Source organism: Camelus ferus, chromosome 6, assembly GCF_009834535.1.
Source record: "Camelus ferus isolate YT-003-E chromosome 6, BCGSAC_Cfer_1.0, whole genome shotgun sequence".
In the NCBI taxonomy this organism is placed as follows: domain Eukaryota; kingdom Metazoa; phylum Chordata; class Mammalia; order Artiodactyla; family Camelidae; genus Camelus; species Camelus ferus.
The window spans coordinates 72,448,136-72,472,085 of record NC_045701.1 but is presented as its reverse complement, the minus strand read 5'-3'; the positions used below and the strand labels follow the sequence as shown (position 1 = coordinate 72,472,085).

At 37.9% G+C, this 23,950-nt stretch overlaps 1 protein-coding gene across 3 annotated transcripts; it reads left to right on the top strand.

The window, feature by feature from the left end:
* Window positions 1-9: 9 nt before the first annotated feature.
* On the top strand, window positions 10-22,317 carry ALKBH1 (alkB homolog 1, histone H2A dioxygenase). 3 transcript variants are annotated; one of them, XM_014559153.2, is made up of 7 exons: window positions 83-224; window positions 317-462; window positions 2,465-2,573; window positions 4,330-4,492; window positions 14,726-14,816; window positions 17,659-17,852; window positions 18,834-22,317. In XM_014559153.2, exons 2-7 carry the CDS (start codon window positions 367-369, stop codon window positions 19,258-19,260), a joined length of 1,080 nt encoding a protein of 359 aa, XP_014414639.1. In that variant the 5' UTR covers window positions 83-224; window positions 317-366; the 3' UTR covers window positions 19,261-22,317. The 3 variants fall into 3 exon arrangements, with proteins under 3 accessions (XP_006184642.1, XP_014414639.1, XP_032338340.1); XM_032482449.1 differs by having other exon boundaries at window positions 317-486; XM_006184580.3 differs by lacking the exon at window positions 317-462 and having other exon boundaries at window positions 10-224.
* Window positions 22,318-23,950: the final 1,633 nt, after the last annotated feature.

The following is a 23,950-nucleotide window of genomic DNA, read 5'->3' as shown; positions in this document are numbered from 1 at the left end:
CGGAAAACAGCTTCCGGGTCAGAGGAGGCCGGGCAAGCGAGATGGGGAAGATGGCGGCAGCCATGGGCTCTGTGGCGACGCTGGCGGCGGAACCTGGGGAGGACGCCTTTCGGAAGCTTTTCCGCTTCTACCGGCAGAGCCGCCCCGGGACCGCAGACCTGGGAGGGGTCATCGATTTCTCGGCGGCCCATGCAGCCCGCGGCACGGGTCCTGGTGCCCACAAGGTACGGAGAGAGGAACGGCGCGCGCCTCCCCGTCACCTCCCCTCGCTTCTTGGAGAGGTTTCAATGTTCTCCTCACCTCTTTTCGTTTCCAGACTGTTATTGAGCGATCCCCGCCTTCCGCGGGCGCGGAGTTGAACTGCCCATGAAGCGTCACAGTTTGGCGAGGAAGAGTTCTGCTGCCCGTTTCTTCACGCAGCTATTCTTGTCGCGGCTTCGGCCAAAAAATGCCTGGAAATTGGTGTTTATATTCTTTCTGTTAACTGTACATTTGCGTTTCTACTTTGATTTGTGTGAAAATCCGTAAACCGCGTTCGTAGACGCTAGGGTAGTGCCCTGCAGTTTGAAGAAACCAACAACCCGAGTAATCACAGATCTGAGAGATTGATGTTGTTAGTTAAGCCATTGTCCATAAAAGGCCTTTAATTCTCTGGGCCATTTAGAAAGAGGGCATTGAAAGATTCTGAGATAATACCTTAATGTTGAAAGTAAAGGGCAAATTAATCCAAATAGCGAACATTATTTCTGTATTATTCCTCTTGGAAATTAAGGAAAGGAACATAGGGGGAGGAGCAGGAGACACAAGGAGAGTCACAACTGTAATGTATGTTTTCTTTACAATTGCTTTAACACCGAGGATACCAGATCTCTAATTTGCCCTTGGTGTTGTCCACAGATGTCTGGATGAGACATTCTTTCCAAGCTTAGTAATAGCTGTCAGTAAAATTGGAATGCTATAATAACCTTATATTTGTCTAAAACTCAGCTTCTTAGAAACTTCATTTGTTAGGAGGGATTGTCTTAGAGTTGTCAAAATAACACAGAAAGTCCAAGAACGATATACTTGACTTACGGGAGAACCCCTCAAACCTTCGTTCAACTCCTTTTGCCCATATTTTACCATAATACTTAGATAATTTTAGAATGTAAGCCACCTGAGAAGGGGATATTGTGTTTAGCACAGTACCTAAAACAGTAAGTACTCAGTAAATATACTACCTGTTGAGTATATAATACTTGGTTAGTACTTAGTTCCCCAGCTCAAAACAAATTGAAAGTAGCAAATTAGAGAAGAAGAAAGTTGCTATTAACAAGACATCCAATGAGAGAAGTGGGGGAAGTGATGGCTAATAGTCTAGCAAGGGAGCAAGCAGAAAACATTAAAAGATTGAGAGGTTTGGTTCAGTTTAGAATAATAGATTAGGTCCGCAAACTTCTTCCACATTTGAGGGTTTTACTGGATTACAGTGCAGTGTTAAGTATGACATATTTAAGAAATGATTACGAAGTTTTTGAAATAAAAATGTTTTATCCTCTAGGTACCTGGAAGAGTTAGATGGTCAGGACTCTCAGAGAGTTCCAGACAGCCATTTTATTACAGAGCCTGCATATACACCAGCCACTTGGTAGTTTGTCTGGAAATCTCCACTCTTGACAAAGTTAATAGAATAATAGATCGTATGTCTTTGGGAGAGAACATTTGATGTATTCTAAGTCAAGCCAGGCTCTAAGTTTATTATTCATGTAAGAATAAAGTTTTTTTTTTCTAAATGTCCTTACATATTGTGACTACACACTGGATCTCTTAACCAATTTAATGAGCCAGAGATGGCTCTTAAATGCAAAGAAAACTTCATAAACCCCTTAAAAGCTTAATTTCTAAGTAATTAACAAAGGCAAAGAGTTGGGAGTTTCAGTTTGAAGTTTCATCTAAAAGAGAGCAAATGTACTTTTAGCAAACAGGATTCCCAGTGTTTTACTGAAACATTTTTTTCTGTCTGTTTAAAGCACTCACCCTCCCAGCCTGGTGTCCCTCATAGCTCTGTTTAAACACTGACTGTGTATAAGTTCCCCAGAAGCATTATTATTAGCACTAACCAAAGTTAATAGCATTGTGACTCAGGGTATTCCATATACTAAACACGTTTCATGATTCAAAGAAATAGCAAAGTTGTGGTATCATAGGAAAATGTAGTCTTAAAGACCAAAATCAGCCTGCTTTTCATCACTACTGCAATTTTATATATCTCTGTAGTGTTTAGCAGTACATAGGTGAGGAAACTGAGGTTCTCAAAAGTTAAATGACTTATCTAACTCTTACATCAATTAAGTGGTAGAACTAAATTTAAGAACCCAGGCTTATGACTCCTAACTGCCCCATATCAGAAATGCCTTTAGAGGTTTGAAATTCTGAGTTAACGTTTAAAATAGTTTTACCCTCTAACCCATTTCTGTCCTGCCAGGTGGTCAGATCTCAGCTAAATGTGTCCTCAGTCAGTGACCACGATGCATACAGAGCAGGACTTCAGCCAGTCAGCAAGTGGCGAGCCTACGGACTCCAAGGATATCCTGGTGAGTGCAGTTGACCGCAGAAGGCAAAATCTCTCAATCATTTGTCTAATTTCAGAGAAGAAGTTATAAGCAAGTAAATAGACAAAGGAGAAAACTAAACACATGGAAATGTTCCACTCCCAAACCCCTCCTGAATTCTGCCTCATCTAAGATTTCCATTTATTTAGCATTCCTAAAGGATAGAACTGGAGTCAGTACTGTCTGCCTTATAGTGCAGAAAGTGACAAACCAGGTACAAATCAAAACTTAGGACGTTAACTCTGGGCTCCCTGCCACAGCTCTGAACATCTCCTCCAGGAGAACCACTTTGAACTGACGTGGTAATTCATAATGTTCACTCCAGTCACAGAATCCCTGGATTCTCAAATGGCATAACAACTTAGAAATTGTTGCTGTCATCAAGGCTGAATTTTTTTAAAAGGAATTACAGTTAATGAGATTAAAAGTCCTAATAGACTAAATTGTCTAGAATTTTGAATTTTGGTGATACTGGGTAGCTCACTCTACAGAAGAGTGGGTAATGTTATTAACCTTTTTTCTAGGATCATGGGGCCATTGTAGATTATTATGAACTATTTAGAAAATACAGAAATGCCTTATTTGGCCAAACAATCTTATATCTACATCCTGTTTCTTTCTAGAGGGCTTAAAGTTAACATTGCACTTGTGATTTAAAATATGGATCAAAAGCAAGAGAGACTCCTTTTAAAAACTCAATTTTTGTTGTGCCAAGGGCCAGGTCTGTGTTGCAGCTCTTAGCACATTATGACCACTAAAGTATATATTGATAACATGGGAAGGGGTAACAGCTTTAACACTTATGAAAGGCCTTGTGCACTTTAGTTCTGTATTATAGACAGACTTCAGGTTTTATGTCTGAAGTCAAGAGAAACAGTTGAGTGGTGACTTTTATATGTGAAAGCATGGCTCTTCACGTGTTTGGGTAAATGAGGAGCATACGTCACCAGTAGTGTTTTATGCACTTTTTGTTCTCGAAGGCTGCCCTTTACTTTTCTGGCCTAGCTCCTGTTTTCAAGGCCATGTTTCTATTGCTGTGCCTTCTTCCCTTAACGGATTGTTCAGACTACAGATTTATCACCCAGTTTGGTTTTCTGTTGTCCAAATTGGAGTAAAGGCATTTTACGCATTTTATTGTGCTTTGCAGATACTGTGTTTTTTTGTTTTGTTTTGTTTTATGTTTTTAACAAACTGAAGGTTTGTGGCAGCCCTGCATTAAGCAAGCCTTTTGGTGCCATTTTTCTAACAGCATTTGCTCATTTCATGTCTTTGCATCACATTTTTGTTAATTCTCAAAGTATTTTAAATCCTCCAGCAGCAAAAAGATTACAACTCACTAAAGGCTGAGTTATCACAAAAGAGCTACAACCTCTATAAATAATACCTGGTGAAAATTTGAGGGGTGTCTTGGCAATTTCAGTTCTAAAGTTTGCTCTGGAGCGATATAATTGATAGTTGTAGAATATTTGTTCTCTTGAGAATAACCTAAAAAGCCAGAGATAATTTCATAGTGATAGATGTCTGATGTTCATCATCAGAACAGTGTTTTATTAACTTGAAGGAACTCCTCTAAAATTGGAGCATTGGAATGAGAACATATGCTTATGTGTGGAAGCCACTGGAAGCATGAGGAGTAAATAATAAAGTAAGGGTATAAGTATGTCAACAAAAATAAATGATCTGAATAACTGATGGAGGATTCCTCCTCTCCTTTTTTTCTCATCCATCTTTTGTATAGGGTTTATTTTTATCCCAAACCCCTTCCTCCCAGGTTACCAGTGGCACTGGGTGAAGCAGTGCCTTAAGTTATATTCCCGGAAACCTAATGTATGTAACCTGGACAAACACTTGGTTACAGGAGAGACCCAGGATTTGTGGGAACAGAGCAAAGAGTTTCTAAGGTAAGTCTTATCAATCATAAAACAGTGTTAGTATTCAGGTCAGGTCATCACAGATCTTTATAGGAACTACTGTGTAACAGTTCGGTGAAAGCACCTGACCTGTTTATTTTTCCCAGTTTCCACTCAAATACAGCACAATTGTATTCCTTCCCCCAGGAACATTTGGACAGCAGACACTTTGACAGTTATATTAAATTGAGATCCGTTTTAAAGATTTGCTTATCATAGCTTAGATATCAAGGTCATCCTTATTAATCATGAGATGATCCATTTTTATTCAGCTTCAGCCCCTTTTTTTTTTTAATTTACAATTTTCTTTTTATTGATTTATAATCATTTTACAATGTTGTGTCAAATTCCAGTGTTCCAGCCCTTTTTTTTTTTTTTTACTTAAAGGGAGTTCCTTTGAAGACTTACGGTATCCTGGAGATAGTAACACTGAAAGCTCTTTACTTCTGCTCTCCTAGATGCAGTCAGTGTTACTAGCTGTTTTATGGTAGGTCAGTTGTTCTTCATGAAAACTAATCTTTGTACCTTAAAATTGTTTCAACACGTGTTCATTCTACGAATATTTTTTTGAGGATCAGCTGTGTGCTAGGCATGATGCTAAGCATTAGAGATACAAAGATAAACAGGACACTGTTCCTGCACTCAGGGGTGCATAGTCTCTGGCAAGAAGTCAGTATGAGCAGGAATAGTTAAAATAGAGCTCAGAAAGTATTACAATAGGTATTTAGGAAGATGCTGTGGGGGCCAGAGGAAGAAATAATTCTTCCAGGCAGTAAGAAGACATCAAAGAAGAAAAAATGATTTTTTAACTAGGTCCATTATCCTCTTTTTTTCTCTGTCCATTTGAACTGAGTCTTCAAAAATGATTAGAATTTTGCCAATCAGGAAAGCAGGAAGGCTGTTTTGAGTAGAGAAAGCAGCCTGAGCAAAGGCAGAGTACATTCTTCTGTGAGATAGGAGCATAGAACGTGTACATTCATGTATTTATTCAGCAAATACCTGTTGAGTCTGCTGTGTCAGATACTGTGCTTGAGTGTTAGAAATTCAAGACAGAAAAGACAGTTCCTCTCTTCAAGGAATTTGTAGGTTGGTTGAGGACAGACACATGTAAATATATAATGAAATACAATTTGGCAGCTACAGGGAGAGTTTAAAAGATTATGAGTATGGCCACGTAAGTGGCTAGATTAAAGATAGATAATGGACGATGTTCCTTGGAAGTCATGAATAGATTTAGCAAGAGATGAAACAGGAAAGGTAGGTTAGGGCCAAATTGTAAAAAGTTAGTAATGTAGAGCGCTAGTTCTAGAGTCAGATTGCCTGGGTTCAAATCCCGGCTCGGCCACTTACTAGCTTTGTTAACTTAAGTAAATTTCTGAACCTTTCTATGCCTCATTGAAGTCTTTTCCTCATTCAATGGTATGAGGAGTAAACAAGATAATATGTGAGAAATCTTTAGAACAGCCTGGTAAAACCATTGTACCAGCTTTTTGTGTTCTCTTTAGACCTAAGTGGCTCTAATGGTGCCCTTTTCAGAAACTATGTCATGTTAATTCTAACGGGGAATAGAAAATTTTCTTAAGTTGAAAGGGGACAGGAAAACAAAAATAAATTGCATTAGTTTTCCTTTAAAGACTTCTTGCTGTAGGTTACAGTATAAGCGAGAGCAGTGAGGAAAATCCTGTTCTTAAGTATGTCTTCTGTAGAATTGAGAGCAAAATAAAGGAAGATCAGGGCTGAGTGAAATTAGTCAGAGAGTTTAGAGTTTGTTAACCAACCAGCGTGTTTTCATGTAATTGACTTTTTTGTTTCTGACAAATAAATGACTGTAGAAATCCCAGTTGTCATCTTCTAAGATAGCTTAGATGAATCTCTTTAATAAATCATCCTATAAACAATGATAAGATACTTTTTTTGGACTAATAAATTAGCAAAAATAAAAAATAAGATGGTCATACTTTCTGCTGTCAAAGGTTGGGCGAAATTGATATGCTCAGACATTGCTGGCAGCATTGAAAATTGATTAGAGCCCTAATTCTCCTTCTGTCATTATTGAATGTGTGTTCAGTTTCCTCATCTGGCAAACAAAAGGATTGGACTGGATAAACCATTCAAGGTGGCTGAATCTTGGTCAGAGTCACCTAGACAGTATGTACCAGCCCTCTCACTTTGCCAGAGCATATCAGCAAGGGAGAGGAGCTGTGTTTCAAAAAGATTTCCCTAGAAATTGATTATCTACCATAACATCCACATTGAGAACCACTGAACTAGAGGAACTCTAAGGATCCTTTCAGTTTTAACTTTCTAGGTTTCTGTGGTTGGTGAAGAAGAAACTTTTGTAAGAAATGAAAAAATGTTTGGAACATAGAAGCAAAAATAGGTCTGTTCACAAAATTAGGACATCTCAATCCTATGTTTTGTTCAAAGTTTATTGTCAGTGAATAGTGTAGCTAAAGATTTCTTGCACAAGAGTGCACTAGTTAGGTAGAAGCATCTTCATTGCAGCATTGTTTGTAATGGGAGGAAAAATGAGAAACAACCTAAGTGTCTGTCCACAGGAGATCAGATAAATCAAGCATGACATACCCCAGCTGTAGAATGCAGCCATTAGAAACTCCTAACTCCAGCTCTCCAGCAAATATATAGTAAGGTCTACAGTCTTAGTAAATAAAATGATTTCTCAGTATCTCCATCATAACCACATTAGTCTAAGCCACCATCACTTACTGCAGTAGCCTCCTTACCAGTTTCCCTGTGTGTTCTTGTGCCTCTTCAGTCTGTTTTCCACATAAAGTACAGAAATTATGTCACGTCTCTCCTGCAGTACTGCAATTCAATTCTAATGCAAACCATCCAGTCAGTACAGACATCACAAGCTAAGGGTGTGGTCCTTAACCAAACTATCCTCACTTCAGACACCACTCACAAGTTTGGGAGATCCCCAAGCTATGCACATTTCTGACTAAATGCTTACAAATTCAAGAGAGTTCCCATAACCATCTCAGGTTCATTAACTCACTAGAATAACTCATAAAACTCAAGAAAGCATTATACTTAACGATGATAATTTTATTATAAAAGATGCAAATCAGGACCATCCAATGAAAAGAGGGAGGATCCTGAATACAGAGCTTCCATGTCCTCTTCCTGTGGAATCAGGCCAAGTAGCCCTCCCAGGAGGCTCCCCTGAGGCCTACTGTTCACAGTTTTTATTGGGTTTTCACTACTGAGGCATGATTGATTGACTTACTGACCACATGACTGAACTCTAGCCCTCCACTATCCCAGTAGGTCCTGCTCATATCACTTCAAGCCTCAACCCTCTAATCACTTGGTCTTTCTAGCTCAACAAACCTACATCCTTAGCATCTTCTTAAGGCCCACAGTGAATGATGGATACTCCCATCCCTCCAAGAAATTCCAAGGGCTTTAAAGCTTTCTCTAAAGAACCAGGGACAGAGGCCAGTCAAATTCTTTGTTTACAGCCCCATCACACTTAGAATAAAATAAAGTCTTTACCAAAGCTGCAGGACCTAGGTGATCTGGCTCTCTAACCTCATCTCCTACCATTTCTTTCATTTATTCTCCAGCAGTACTGGCCTCCATTCTATTCTTTGAACACATCAGGCTGCTCTTTTTACGTGCTGTTCCTTCTACCTGGAAAGCTCTTCCCTTAGATAACCGATCAGTGCATTACTTCCTTTTGGCCTTCATTCTACTATCATTTTATGATTCCCTTATTCAATTAAAAATAGTCTTCTGTTTCCCCTCCTTCTTTATCCCTTTGCCCTCTGTTTTTATTCTCCAGTGCATGGTAGTTACTAAATAATTATTTGTAGGAGTAATTGATTAATGGATACTTTCCTGTACTTTTTGAATGTTGTGAATGTATTATCTATTCAAAAATAATTTTTTAAAGAATAAGACAAGAGGAAATTACATTTAAGTAAAGCAACTTTATTTATTCCATAAATTAGCTTACAAAATGCTTTGTATCCATTGTTGTATGTGGGAAGTCTTTTTTCCATTGATATTCTCAGTGTGGAAGCAGAATTAATCCCTTCCCCTTTCTGCTCCTTTAAGACTTTATGATGCTATTATAGCATTTATTGTAGCGAGTCCTGTCATCTGGCCCTTCTCCCTCCCACTGCCTGCCATGCTCCTTGCCCCTGCCTCCAAGACTTGAAATTTTTGTAGCCTTGATGCCAACCACAGTTCTTTGTATATATTAGAAGGTACTCAGTAAATACTAAATTTAAGTAAATTGACATCTTTTATTAGCCCAGTAAAAACATAATGCTAAATCAAGAGTGATCAATTAAAGATCATATAGTACTCTTCTGTCTCATTTTCATTAATTTATTAAAAAAGTACATTTGTGCTTTAAGAAATATTTGATACTAGCATATATATGAAGATTAAAACTCAGTTCCTTCCTTTGAGGAAGGGACTATTAAAGGAGGAATTCAGATACTTTTTTAAGGTATTTATAGCACCAAAGCCCTATGCTTGAATAGAAGTTGCAAGGTTCTATGTGGGCACAAAAGACAGAGAAACTGAGTCCAGGAAAAAGATTTCCCTGAAGAAGTATTTGAACTATATGTGAAAAAGTAAGAAAAGTCTGCTAGGCAGAGAGTGGAGTAAGAGATGAGAAAGCACTTTAGTATAGAAAATTGCATGGTCAAAACAGCCACGAAAGGTGGGAGGTAGGATACCTTGTAGGCAGTGCTTGGGGATGAAATGAAAAAGGTTAGTTAGAGCCAGATTATAAGAGGATATGCATGCCACACAGTGTCAGTGAAAAATAAGTCAATCTAAGAAAGAAATGGAAAATTTTATTCAAGCCAAATTGAGGATTATAACCTGGGACAGCATCTCAGAAAGCTCTGAGAACTGTTCTGCCTGTTAGAAGTGAAGACACAGTTGCACGTAAGTTTTTTGAGACAGAGGGCTGTACATTAAATGATGTGTTATTGACAGTTTACACAATCCAGATCTAAGCATCCCCTTACAAGATCAAGAAGGAATGTTACCATTTAAGGAGTTGTCTTGTTGGTACTAGAACAATGTTACTCTTTATGTGAGCAGGTCTTTCTGCCAATGAGGGAGGTTTGGTCAGTGCATAATGCAGATACACAAATGCACAGTGGGGTGGGGGGGGCAAAGGGCAGAAAAAAATTTTTATGCTTAATTTTTTTTGTCTTGCCATAAAATAGGAATTTTATTTCATAGTAGGAAATTGTGGACTTTATCCTATAGATGGGGGGAATTCATCAAGATTAGTAACAGATTTTTCACTTTAGAAAGATAATTTTTATGGCAGTGAGGAAAATGGATTGAAAATTTAGTCATTGCAAAAAAGCACAATTAAGAATTTAGCTTAATAATCCATGCAAAAGATGATAAGGCCTGAAAAATACATTGTCCACAGGGCTTGGTAATTAAGAGATTATGAAAAGTGAGGGAAAAGTAGTTAAGCATTATCCACAGAATTCTAAGTGGTATTAGGGTAATACTGAGGTTTTGGGGTGGGGGTTTTCCCAGTTTTATTGAAATATAAATGACATACAACATTGTGTTAGTCTAAGATGTACCGAATAATGATTTGACATGTGTATATTCCAAATGATTATAACAATAAATTTAATTAACATCAGTGACCTCACATCATTACAATTTTCTTCTTGTTATGAGAACTTTTAAGATCTACTCTCTTAGCAACTTTCAGATATACAGTACAATATTCACTGTAGTCACCATGCCATACATTACATCTCCAAAACTTACTTCTCTTATAATGGGAAGTTTTTATTTTTTGACCACCTTTACCCATTTCACGTACACACTCCAACCCTGCCTCTGGCAACCGCCAATATGTTCTATTTCAGGTTTTTAAAATTCCACATATAAATATAATCATACAATATTTGTCTTTCTCTATCTGAATTTATCCCACTTAGCATAGTGCCCTCAAGTTTCATCCGTGTTGTCACAAATGGCAGTATGTCCCCTTTTTATGGCTGAATAATTCTGCTGTATAGGTATCACATTTTCTTTATCCATTCATCTGTCATTGGATACTTAGATTGTTTCCATGTCGTGGCTATTGTAAATAATGCTGCAGTTATTTATTTATACAAAACAGTATGGAGGCTTCTCAAAAAATTAAAAATAAAACTACTGTTTGATACAGCAATTCCACCTCTGGGTATGTATCCAAAGGAAACCAAATCACTATCTCAAAAATATAGCTACACCTCCATGTTCATTGCAACAGTATATACTAGGATTTCTAATGAAGATAAAGATTGGAGGAAGAGGAGAATGAGCAGAGATGATCCTTAGTGTAATTTGAGGCTTATTGTTTTTGAAATCTCTGTGGAGTGTCCATGTGGAAATGTCTAGTATGCCTTTGGAAATATGGAACTAAGCTTAGCAGCAAAGTTAGACGTAGGAGTTACACATGAAGCCATAGTGAAGCAGTGAGAATGGATGTGGTTTGTTTGTTTATGGAAAACATACAGAAAAAAGAAGGCCATTGTCCCTAGGAAGCATCAGCTCTGGGTGAAAAAAAAAGTACTATTGGAAGCCAAGACAGGAAGATGTTTCCAAAATAAAAGAAGGACGAACCAGGTCATTAGGCCTAGGTTTTGACAGTTAAATGATATTACTGAATCTAAGAAATTAGGTTTTGGTAAAGTGGTATAAGCAAAAGTCAGACTGCAGTGATGAGAGAGAGTCAGGGCAGCAAATATTGAGTCCTTCTATGAAAGTTTAATTGTAAAAGGAAGGAGAGATACGGAGCAGAGGGAGACAGGATGTAGGTAGGGTACCTGAGTAAGAGATCAAGTTGGAAAGATGTTTTTTGTTGGTTTTTTCTTAAGTATGTGGAAATGTTGAACAGTTTTGCAGATCAAGAGGAAAAAATAAGTACAAAGGAAGACTTGAAGATATGAGAAGAAAGATGACCAATGGAGAAGGGCCTCAGAGGCTGTGTCAGGGGAATGGGAAATAGTATAGGTGGAGAATTAGCCTTAATGGAAAGAAGTAGGACCACTGCTGAAACCAGGCAGGAAGGACGGGCTAAGGATTTTGAAAAGTTTAGAGGTATAGGGGAGAAAAGTGGAAATCATTCACTGGACCTTTGATCAGGCCTCTGTATTCTCTTTATCCTGGAAGGGAGTAAGAGCAGGACTGAGGACTTGAGATAAATGGTGAAGGTTTAGGACCAAAGATGGAAGATTAGATAAGACTAAATATTTGCATGATAGTAAAAGGACATTAGCAGTTAAGGTGGAGTTGGATGGTTGCATTGATAGGGAGATTCAGATTGAGAAGGGAAACAAAACTGGAATCACTCAAATACTGAAAAAACAGAGTTCTAGGGACAGGATATAGAGCTAGATTTAATGGGAATGAGAGACTAGGGAGGGAAGGACAGAAAGTTGTGGTCATGGAGGGAAATATTGAGAGATGTGAAAGACACTATCCCCAAGTCTTTAAAAATGATTGAAAATGCAATACCTGCAATAGGATTTTGAAAGTTTTCTATCAAACAACCTTCAGACTTCTGAGTCCTCACTGAATGAGTTCTTTTGCTTTCACAGAGGTTCACTAATGTCCCTTGAGGCAAGAAAGAGAAGAAAATACCAAAGCTTAGTTACGACACTCAGACTACCCACTGCCCAGAGAGTGGACAGGCAGGTCAGGAGTTCACTTCTGTCCAGTTAGGGTTCAGTTGAAAGCAGTGCTATAGAATGTGATTGCTGAAAAAAAATGCCAGTACTTACTACCCGTGACAGAAAGTGAGCAAACTGCTGTGTGGGCACCTTGACCAGGGGAGAAGGTGGCCAGCCCACTCATCCATCATCCTGCTGGTGCCTGGGTGGGGGCAGCAGAGGCAAGGCGTACAGAGTGTTTCTGTTTGCAGTGAGAACCAATAAGTAGGGTCATACTTGGTTGGAAACATTCTTTTGAATAATTAGGTAGAGATTTAAAGTTAGGTTAGGTCTCAACATACTCCCTGCATTCCTTACAGTAGGTAAGACGGCTCCATTGTAATAGCCTTCTTGGCTTCCTTTTGGATAAGTCAGGTTTAAAAAAAAAAGAACAGCGCAACTGCCCCTTCATTAATCCCTCAGTATTTTCAGCTTTTTTTTTTCCCTTTGTTATGAGGACTGGGCTTAATGCTTTTTTGAAAGTATGACTCTTAGCTAGCTTCTTTTGCATACTTGGACCAATCTCTCTCTCTAAGGATAAAGCAAAGCCCAAAGCCTTTCTTATAGTGATCCAGTTAATGTAGAAAGATCTATAATTTTGATAACTTTATTAACACCATAACCCTGTATTAATTATGATAATGTATACCCTGTTCTTGAAGAACATTAGACCCAATCTTTTGATGAAAAGCAGCTTATTGGTGCTATATCAAATGTCTAAAATGTCATCAGACTTCCAGAGCTGCCTTGTTATCTTTATTTGTACAGATCAGTCTGGTTTTGATAGAATATAAATGGGTTCTTTCTCAAGAATAAAATGATCCTTTATTGAGCCAGAAAGAGATAGAAGGTGTTTTGTTTTTTAATTTTGGCTAGAATAGTGTTTCTTGAAGTGTGGTCTCTGGACCAGCAGCATCAGCATGATTTAAAGAAGCTCAGTGCCCAGGTTTTATGAGGGGCTGGCACATAGACAGTCTCTGCCTGACAGGTACCAAAATTTAGACTCCCAGAAGGAAGGCAGGTGTTCAGCATAAACTATATTGTTTATACGAACAGTTTAGGCACAGTGAGCTACAGTTCTGGTAATGGTGTGAACCTCCCCAAAATCCAAGTTCCAGATGTTTGCCAAGGGCTAGCCTCATAAGCAGTCCTTAAAAAGGCTAGCAGTTGGATCTGCTAGGCCTCTTTTCTGCACAGCTGTCCTAAATAAATCAGTGTTTGATCCGTTCCTTTTATTTAGTTACTGGTTTTGATGTATGTCTCTGTTGCAACTCTTTGAGGACAGGTGGCATCTACTCTGTAAACTCTTTGTCAGACATCAAGATGAGTGCCACTTACAGTGTGAGCCTGTAATAAATCCTTTGCTTCTGCTCCTGCTGTGTGCCTGTATTGCCTACTGCATCACTCCTTGTTTAAATGCTGGACATTCTTCAGTGCCACACTCAACTCCCCAGCTCTGCCATGGAGCCTTAACTGATGAGACAGCTGATTTTGAGCTCTCCTTTTTCATAATTCTGGTGGCCCTCACAGTCATGTGCTGCTCAGTTTAGTACTAGGTTTTATACTGCCTTGAGTTTTCCCCTCATTTCTTTCTTATACTTATCTGTCATCTCCTGTCAAAATATAAACTCCTTATAGCAGTCTGATCTTTTTTAAGCAGCAATGATTCTTAGACCCCAAAATTTTTTTTAATTGATTAATGATGTAATTAGAAAAATACCAAACTAAATAAAATGATTAGGCCTAGCATTCTTGTGTTTTTAAATGTTTAGAAGTAAATCAAACAAACAAACAAGCTGCTTCTTTAGAAAAAGACTCATTAATCCCATGGATTTGATTAGATAAGATATAACTGCAGAAAGGACGCCTCCATTTTAAAGAAACCTCCTGTGGTTTGAACCAGGGGTGTCAGAAATCAAATCAATTGTAGTGGCCCTTAGCTAGTAGTTGTTAGCTAGGCCTCAGTTGTCTAAATTGTTATATAGGGTTAAAGAAGGCATGTTAAACCAGTTATTTTTTATTGTATACTGTATTTTGCCAAACTTTTTTATGCCCAAACCACAATTCTGGGAAGCCACCATCATTATAGACATAGTGATAGCTGTAATTAATCATGTCCTGCTTTTAGCAAACCAAATTGAACGTGCTCTGCTAGCCAGATTTTCAATTACCGGTAGGGCTGTTTGTCCCATTTCCCATGGACAGGTAAGACATTTCAGTTGTCATCTTGTTTTAGTTTTGAGGTGCTGGAGACTTGCCATTTGAAAATTGATCCCATTCAGCAGAGGATATAAAACAAAGGACTAGAAATTAGAAATGCTAATATGTTTTTTAGTAATGCTGTTATATTCTTGGTCAACTCATTTATATGTTCAGCTTTCCCCTGTGGAGATCTTAGCAAACAGCTTATACCATAGAATATCAGATTTAGACCCCAGAGTCCATACAGTGGGCTATTACTGCCTTTTGAGGTGAACAGATTATCTTTTGTCTCCAATCTTTGCAGGTATAAAGAAGTGAATAAACGGAGACCCCGAAGTTTACTAGAGAAACTGCGCTGGGTGACCCTAGGCTACCATTATAACTGGGACAGTAAGGTATTCAAATTTTCTTGCTAATTCCATTGTTTTCCATTTTTATGCTTCTTGGGCCCACATAGTTTGATTTCTTCCTGACCAAGCTTAAAGTATCAGACTATCCATTTGTGGGAAAATTTCTTTCATTTATTCCCTCCTAAAGTCCTCTTGATCTGGTATCTAAAGAGGAATAAATAATTTATCAAGAGAAAATTACCTTTTCATGTGCCCTTAGGTTATATTATTTCATCAGAAGTCATTGGTGCTTTCTCTAGGGAGGTTTCAGGGATATAGATTTTTCTTTAAGGCACTCAAGAGCAGTTCTCAATATAATCTTTATTTCCATTATCATTTAGTGTTTGTTGACCATTTATTTTCTATATAATACATGCCTAAAGTGAAAGAAGCTCCATGTACTTCTGGTGTTCTCTTCCGTCAACTCACAAGAGAACTTTCAAGATCTAGATACACTTGACTCTGTGTAAGGTCTGAGCAGGGAAAAAATGCAAAACAATGTCCCACAGTTTGTAACAAAGTTCCTTGTTTTCTTGAGGTACAATTTCTTCTTTCCTGACCTCTGTGCTTCAGAAAATGCCTCCTTTATCACCAGCATGGCAGTGCCTCTTATCTCAGTGAGATGTTTGCCACCAAGTAGAAGGACTAATTCTGCGAGGAAACTGAATAAAACTAACTGGTATAGACCATGTTCCTACTAACCAGTTACTTTTTAAAAGCTCCATAGTTTCAGTCTAGCCAGCTCATTAATAAATACATTAACTACTCAAAGTAATGATAAATGTTGCTCAGAACTATTCATAATATAATTCTTTTTTTTTTTTCCAGTGATACAGATTTAATGGAAAGCTAGATACCTGTATTTGGGGAATGGCCATGTAGTTTTCTTTGGGTTAGACAGCCTGGGTTTGAATCCTACTTTGAATAAGGATAGTGCGTACCTCATTAAGGTGGTCATGAGGATTAAGTGATTAATGCCTTTATAGTGATGACAACAGGGCCTGGCTGTTCTAAGCAGTTAAATACATTAACATGATAAATGTTAGCTTCTTGTTTTTTATACTGATTTTATTGTTGATACTGTTATTCCCCAAGGACCTCAGAGTTAGCCTCATTTACTAAGACACACATGGAGTGAAAGTGATCAAAAACACTTAATGGGTAATCAGAGAAAAATGAAAAAGAATTAAATAAGAGACAGTTTGGACAGGCTTCAAAGCCCCAAAAGGTAACTCTTTCACCATAGCAGAGGCGATCTAGTGCTAGAATAGCAGCTCTGAGTGGTTGATCTTCTAAAGGACCAAAACTTAAAATGGTGGAGAACACCTTAAAGTTCTCTAACTACACCCTTAGTTTTGAGAAATTAAATAGAAGCTCTTCTTACATGCAGTTCAGGAAAAAGAGAAGAAAAAAATAAACAGATTCCAAAGAGGCTTGGCCATCCATCTGAGACCTTTCACAAAAATCTTTCTTAATGGGAAGTTAAAGCTCACTTCTAGTCAAAGTAAATACATTCTCTTCAGAAGTGTGGCTATTACTCTAGCTAGTGGTCACTAGTGGAGATGTGAGACAAAAGTGGATTTTCTAATCAGATTTGAAGTTGATTGAGCAATGGGAGGAGTGAGAGGGAACATCAGACCAAGGAAGGTATCAGGCTGCTGCTGGCTTAGGCCAGACTGGCCCTCAGACTCATCTGCATAGGAAACTGCTGCCTTGTCATTCTCAGAAATTGTACAGGTTTTGTAGAGTGTTCTGGCCTTTGATTTTTTTTTTTTTAAGAGAAAAAAGATATTTGTGATCCTTGGGTACTAAATATAGAGGCAGTTCAGGGAAGTAAGTGCTGAAAACTACTTCCATTTTAAGATCTTGCCTTGACCTAGCATAAGTCAGTTTAAGTTCAGATGTTTTGAGCACGTCATCCCATCAGACCTACCAGTGAAATCACACGAAACCATGTTGCAGGCTGAGGGGTCCAAAATCAAACTGGCTGTATTACTTGAATTGCCTTTTTTTTTTTTTTAAGTAAACTTTGTTTTTTAGTATAGTTTTAGATTTACAGAAAAATTAAAAAGATAATACAGAGTTCCAAATACCCTACACCCAGTTCTCCTTTTATTAACATCTTACATTAGTACAGTAACTTTTTCTCAATTAGTGAACCACTAGTGATACATTATTATAATAGTGAAATACATACTTCATTTAGATTTTCTGAGTTTGTAACCAATATACTTCTTCTGTTCTAGGATCCCATCCAGGATACATTACATTTAGCCAGCATGTTTCCTTAGGTACCTCTTGGCAGTGACAGTTTTGAGTTGCCTTTTTACCCTTAAGAGAACTGTCCTTTTAGGATTAGAGGATACCAGAGAGAGGTGCAATTGTTTCATATGTAGATTCCATGCAGGGTGGATTTGTCTGATTTATCACTGGATAGCACAGAGCCTGCCATGTAATAAGTGCTCAGTATTTTGAATGGCCCGTTATTGGGTTCCTGGATGCCTTAAAAATGAATGGCTATTAAGAGGTACAAACTACTATGTATAAAATAAATAAGCCACAAGGATATATTGTACAGCACAGGGAATATAGCCAATACTTTATAATAACTTTAAGTGGAATATAATCTATAAAAATTTTGAATCACTATGTTGTGTACCTGAAACTAATATAATACTGTAAATCAACTGTACCTCAATAAAAAAGGTCTTTCAAGGGATGGATAAGTCATGCTATTTAACATTATGTGTAAATTAGATTTTTAAAGTGGTAATTAATCTTATGCCACAGTTTCCTATTTTCCTGAGATCATTGTTTATTTTTCTTATTTTCTCTACTTTTATCAAAGAAATACTCAGCAGATCATTATACGCCTTTCCCTTCTGACCTGGCTTTCCTCTCAGAGCAAGTAGCCACTGCCTGTGGATTTCAGGGTTTCCGGGCTGAAGCAGGTATCCTGAATTACTACCGATTAGACTCCACACTGGGGATCCATGTGGACAGATCTGAACTGGATCACTCCAAACCCCTGTTATCATTCAGGTAAGTTAGGTCTAGGGATTTTGGATTACTTTTTATCACTTCATTCCTTTTCTAAAGCATTTTTAAGCTAAAGTACATAAATAAAAACATTAAATTTTAAAAAAATTGTTGGACTCCATAAGTTTTCATTTCTAGGCATCTTAACAATGTGTCATAAGTAAAATTAGCCTAGTCCTTTAAGAGTAATGACCAAATTACAGTTAATACTTATTATATTAACTTAATACAGTTAATACTTATTATAGCCTAGTTCTTTGAGAGTTATTAACTTAATAACCTATTAACTTAATAACATATTAACTTAATACAGTTAATACTTATTATAGCCTAGTCCTTTAAGAATAATGACCAAATTACAGTTAATGGTTAAGATGCATGGGGTCTGCCTTTTGTAATGAGGGGTATTGTTAGTGTCTGTGGAATAGATAAGTGAAAAAGGCCATAAGGCCAAGTGAGCAACCTTTTTGGAATAGAGAAGAGCAAAGCACAGAAGCCCGAATATTTTAACTCTCCTTGTCTCCCTAAATGTAAGCTTATATTTGTGCAAAGTGCTGTACCTGTATCTCACAAAGAAAGTGCCTAAACAGAGTCATTCATTAATTGCTTTATCTTTAAGTGAACAGGAATGATAAATATGTAGTAAAGGACCCAAATAATTTTATTAAAAAACTTGAAGATGTATCAGTACAACTTACAAAGTTCATGTTAAAACTAAATTTTTAATTTTGTTATTTACCTGCTTTAAATTTTATTTTGCAGCAGTCCCGTGGGCTGTGATAAGTTTAAGTAGTAGATCATGGGTTGGTCACTCATAGACACAAGCCAGAAAAGAAGGATCTTAGCAGAGTTTAAAAAGGAGAATTTGGGAACAATAATTATCAAGTTAGAAAACAATGCAGTTGGCAGTAACTTTCCCAACCATGGTTAGTAACAGAACTTACTATTGTGTATTGTTTTACCTGTTTTGTTTTGTTTTTATAGCTTCGGACAGTCTGCCATCTTTCTCCTGGGTGGCCTCAAAAGAGATGAAGCTCCCACCCCCATGTTTATGCACAGCGGTGACATTATGGTAATGTCAGGTTTCAGCCGCCTGTTGAACCATGCAGTCCCAAGGGTCCTTCCCAGTCCTGAAGGGGAAAGCCTGCCTTGCTGCCTTGAGACTCTACTCCCAGCTGACCTCCCTAGAGACTCAGTGGTGGAGCCCTGTTCTGTGGAGGACTGGCAGGTGTGTGCTAGCTACTTGAAAACTGCTCGTGTTAACATGACTGTTCGACAGGTGCTGGCTGTAGGTCAAGACTTCCCTTTGGAACCCACGGAAGAGAATAAAAGAGACGTCACCACAGGTTTCTGCCATCTTGACGATGAGACCAGCCAAGTAAAACGGGCTAGGTTAAACACTGACTGCTGAGACTTGGAGAGCCCATTCTTTCACTCAGGCAGGTCTTAACTGTAAATGACCATGCTGTTTTGTATTGCCATAAACTTTAGCACCAAGCCAAAAACAGAGACAAGGAAAAACTCATCATTGATCACACTGTTGCCTTGGAACCCATCCAGAAGAGAAAACTGATTAACCGCTTGTTCAGAGAAGTGTTTGTCATGGTCCAGTCCAGATTAGGTTTTGGTACTAAGGTATGCATGAAGTCCAAGGAGGTGTGACCTTCCACAACAGCCTTCTCAGCCTGTGCTGTTACCTCTGAGGGAGGTAGAAGTGTTTCCATGTCTATCGAGTCTTTAAATACCTCAGGTTTTATTGATGGGAAACATAATACCCCTCTCACCACCCATCTAGTGATTTGTGGTAAAATTGTGGTTCCATAAACCAACCAATAGTCTTACCTTCTTAATTCTTTCATTCAACATCAAATTCTTTGATCTTCTCTGACCTTCACAGAAGAGTCCTGTACACATTAAGACAGTGGAACTGGAAATCACATCCCCTGGAAAAGAGATTAATCACAGCTATCTCTCTTGCCTAAAAGGTAAATACGTATAAACCCAAGGAAGGAGGAACAGTAGTTTCTCCAGACGTCTTTTAGGTCTCTAAGCTTTTCCTGTTGGCTTTTAAACACAATTTTAATTGTTGGACTAAGAAAGTCCAAAGGGTATTCTGTAACTGTTTTCTCCATGAATAAACTTACTCAGTTTTAAATTAAAGATCTGTATCTCTTTTTGAGGGTAAGTGTATCTGTGATTGGTTTTTTTCCCCCCTGTTTCACTTGCTGTATTCATGCTTTTGAAGCCCTCTAGCTATTTCTGCTCTAAGTATTCTTTGTGGCTGTCTCACAGGAGAGAATATTCCTTCATATTCCAGTCACTGCTGTCTTTTTTGATTATAGACAGCTTGGAAAATGCACAAAGCACTGAGCTTTAATCTGTGTACCCCCAACAACTCAACTCACTGTACCCTGGGCTAAGTTACCTTACATTTCTCGGGGCCTCAGTTACCTCATTTGTAAAATGAAGATAATATTTACTACCATCTTCCTTAAGGGTATTGATATTTCAAATGATAATGGGAATTTCATGCTCCTTTCTAGAAACATGATATGCCAATAATTTATTACTATATAGACTCCTAGAAACATTCCAGCTTATTCGTTTATGTGGACAAGTGACCAGAAGCTTCTTTGATACCTGATGTTTGTGACATGTCTTGCCACATTTGCATCTCATTTGTCCTGCCTTTTATTTCTTATGAGCATTTTTGAAGGAATAAAAATAGACATATCCCTTATTTGTAACAAGGTTCTAAAATTAGTAGGTGATAGGATAATTTTCTATCATTAAAGTTACCACTGGAAAAATCCCTTAAGTTTTCCATAATGTCCTTTATATGAATACTGTTTACATTATTTGTGACCCACTGAAAACCCACATGTCATTTAGTAAATCCAGCAGTCACCTTGTCCTTCAGCATTAGAACAAATCGCTCTCCAGTCAGTTGATTATTAGGTGAAGGTGTTGGCTTGTGTTCAGGGGCAGTGTTCTACAAAAAAATACATACCCAAACTGTAAACTCACACTCCAGGAAATGAGATACATGTGCTATGAGAAGCATGTGGAAACTGAGGCCAGCCAAGAGAGAGCAGATTCCTCTCCTAACCCAGGCTTCCTTGGGGGATGTGCTCATGAGCTCACTTGTGGGGGCAAGGGGGGGTCTTAGCACAATTAAGCACTCTCATTTTTATGTGTATTTATTTCTGTGAGGCACATATAGTTGAAGATGTATATAATACAACTCTATTTTTGACAGAAAATTACACAACTCAGAAAAAAGGAAAAATTGGCAATTTTTCTACATTTAAATGAGGATGAGTCCCTCCCCCCCCCACCCAGTTTGTTTTAGTTGTCAACCAGATATTTGCTAAGTCAGGTCAGCAAACTATGACTCACCCCCTGTTTTTTTACTGCCCATGGACGAAGAATAGTTTCTACATTTCTAAATGGTTGGGGGGAAAAATCAAAAGAAGAGTAATATTTTGTGACACATGAAAATTATGTGAAATTCAAATTTCTACATCCACAAATAGTTTTATTGGAACACAGCCGCAATAAATCATTTACAGGTTATCTGTGGTTGCTTTCATGTTAAAATGACAGAGTTGAATAATTGCAACAGGGACCATGTAGCCTACAAAGCCTGAAAAAGATAGCATCTAGCCTTTACACAAAATGTTTGCTGACACCCAGAAAGGGAACTAGACCCCTAAAAAGGAACCTGAAACCAAGAGAAAGGCCCAAGGAGAAGTTGTCTTTGTTTCTTTATTATTTCATATCAAAAATGCCAGGGTAGATATTCAGTGTGACCAAGGATGTACGTGGTATGAAGGGTGGAGTCACAGATGTTAGACCTGGGGAAACTGGCACTCTACTACTGTGCTGGTGGGAACGTAAACTGCTGTAGCCTCTAAGGTTCAGTTTGGTGTCATACAACATGTAATTCTACATCCCAGTTTGGACAGGGCTGTCCTGAATGACGTTCCCTTTTCCTCTCTGAAGGGTTCTGATTTGATGATAAATAATATATATCATCCTAATTATGTTCTAAAATGTGTACCATTTGAACCTGTAAATTTCACTTCTAGTTAAGAAGTCTAAGGAAGTTATTGAAGCTGTCCACAAGATTTTTGTGTAAGAATATAATAAATTTTGAAATAAGTTCAATATCCAGCAATGAGAAGTTGGTTGATTAAATTCGTGTATTTGTTCAATAAATGGTTATTGAGCACGGTTCTATATGAGGCACTGTTCTTTGCACAAAAGGACCTGTCTTTGTGGTACTTATATCCTAGTGGGTGTGACATAACCAAACAGTGGAAAACTATAGCTATTAAAAGTCATGTTTTGGAAGAACAAGTAGAGATAGGAGGAAATACTTGTATTAATGAGAAAATCCAGTTGTGAAACCATGCATAGTAACCTAATTCTGTATAAAATGTTCACCTATTAAAAAAAAAAAAAATGGAAGGATATGTATACCAAAGTGTGAATGACAGTGGCATTATAGTTGATGTTTATTTATGCTTTTCTGTATTTCTGATTTTTTACATTGAAAATCTTTTAATAAATCATTTTTTAAAAAAGAATATGTTTGATATTTTAAATTATTATTATTTGAAGAAATACTCACTGACCTGGTAATTCTACCTCTACCTAAAATATATTAGAATGCAAATAGGAACATCAGTGTTTTCAATGAGAGGAACTTGTTTGATTCAATTATTTTATGTAATATATAACTACTATCAATCATGTTTTAGAGATATAGTTAATAATCAGAAGAAATGCTCAATATGTTAGCTGAGTAAAACAAGTTAAAAACAATATGCACAAGCATGTTACCAGAGGTTTTTTGTATGCACAGTGTGTATATGCACAGAAAAGACAGGGTTTAATATTCTATCTTCCGAATTTCTATAGCCATCATAAATTGCTCTTTTAGCAATAGTTTCTTTGGGGAGCAGGGGTGGGAGAGGTAATTAGGTTTGTTTATTTTTTTAATTTTTAACAGAAGTACTGGGGATTAAACCCAGGACCTTGTGCATGCTAGGCTTACACTCTACCGTTGAGCTGTACTGTCTCCCCTTGAATTGCTCTTTTGAAGAAGGCCTTTGTGATGCTTTTTTGAAAGGAGGCAGGTAAGGCACACCACTCAGCAGCAGCAGTTTTATAAAGTGTCCACTCACCTTCCTAACGGCCTTCGTCAGCTCGACTCCAGTCTGAGGCCCTTCCATCTGGGTAAGACAGATCCTCTCACTACTCTGCTTATTATTCCAGTAGAGCTTCTCGCCTATTTCCAGTACCCTACATCGGATTTTTCCTAGAAGGATCCCAGGCCCTCAGTGAGACAGAGATGTATTGCTAAACAGGACAGACTCAGCCAGGCTTGGCATGCCACGTTCTTCCCAATACCTTTTTCACTAAGATAAGCTAGTCTTACTTACTTTTCTGTTTTCCCTTAATTTAAAGGTTGGTTTATTAGTGTAGGGAAAAAAAATAAATAAAACCCTAATACCTAAATAGACCTGACTAAGGCAAATTAGAATGGTAATGAGGCGGAAAGGAGCCTGGGAATGATTATTGATCTCAGCACGACTGAGGGGCTGGAGGAGCTAGGCAGGAAAGACACCTCACCTGTTTTCTCCTGCTCTGAAGATTATAGTGGAAAAAGCAATGCAAATCTAGTTTCTTAGCCTGGATAGCAAATTTTTATTAACATTCCTTTTGATAACTATCCTATCCAAATTTGAGCCCTCGTGGAGATGAGTTTGTTGGCTCTCAGTTTCATTGGTAAAATGGGTTTCTGACTAAGATAGGATGGTATATAAGATGGAAAGCAAACTAGAATGGTTGTCAGGAAAGCTAAATTTTAATAAAGCTCCAACACTTGGCTGTGTGACCTTCAATAAGTCGTTCTACTGAGTCGCAGTTAATTTTCTTGAGCAAGCCAGTTTTCTCATCTGTAAGGAGGTCTGACCAAGTAATCCTGTGTTACCTACCAGATCTGCAATGCTGTTTTTCTAAAATGAGGAATTAATCTCAGAGTTTGGATAAACAGCAAGCACAGCTACCCCATAAGCAGGATTGTTGGTAAG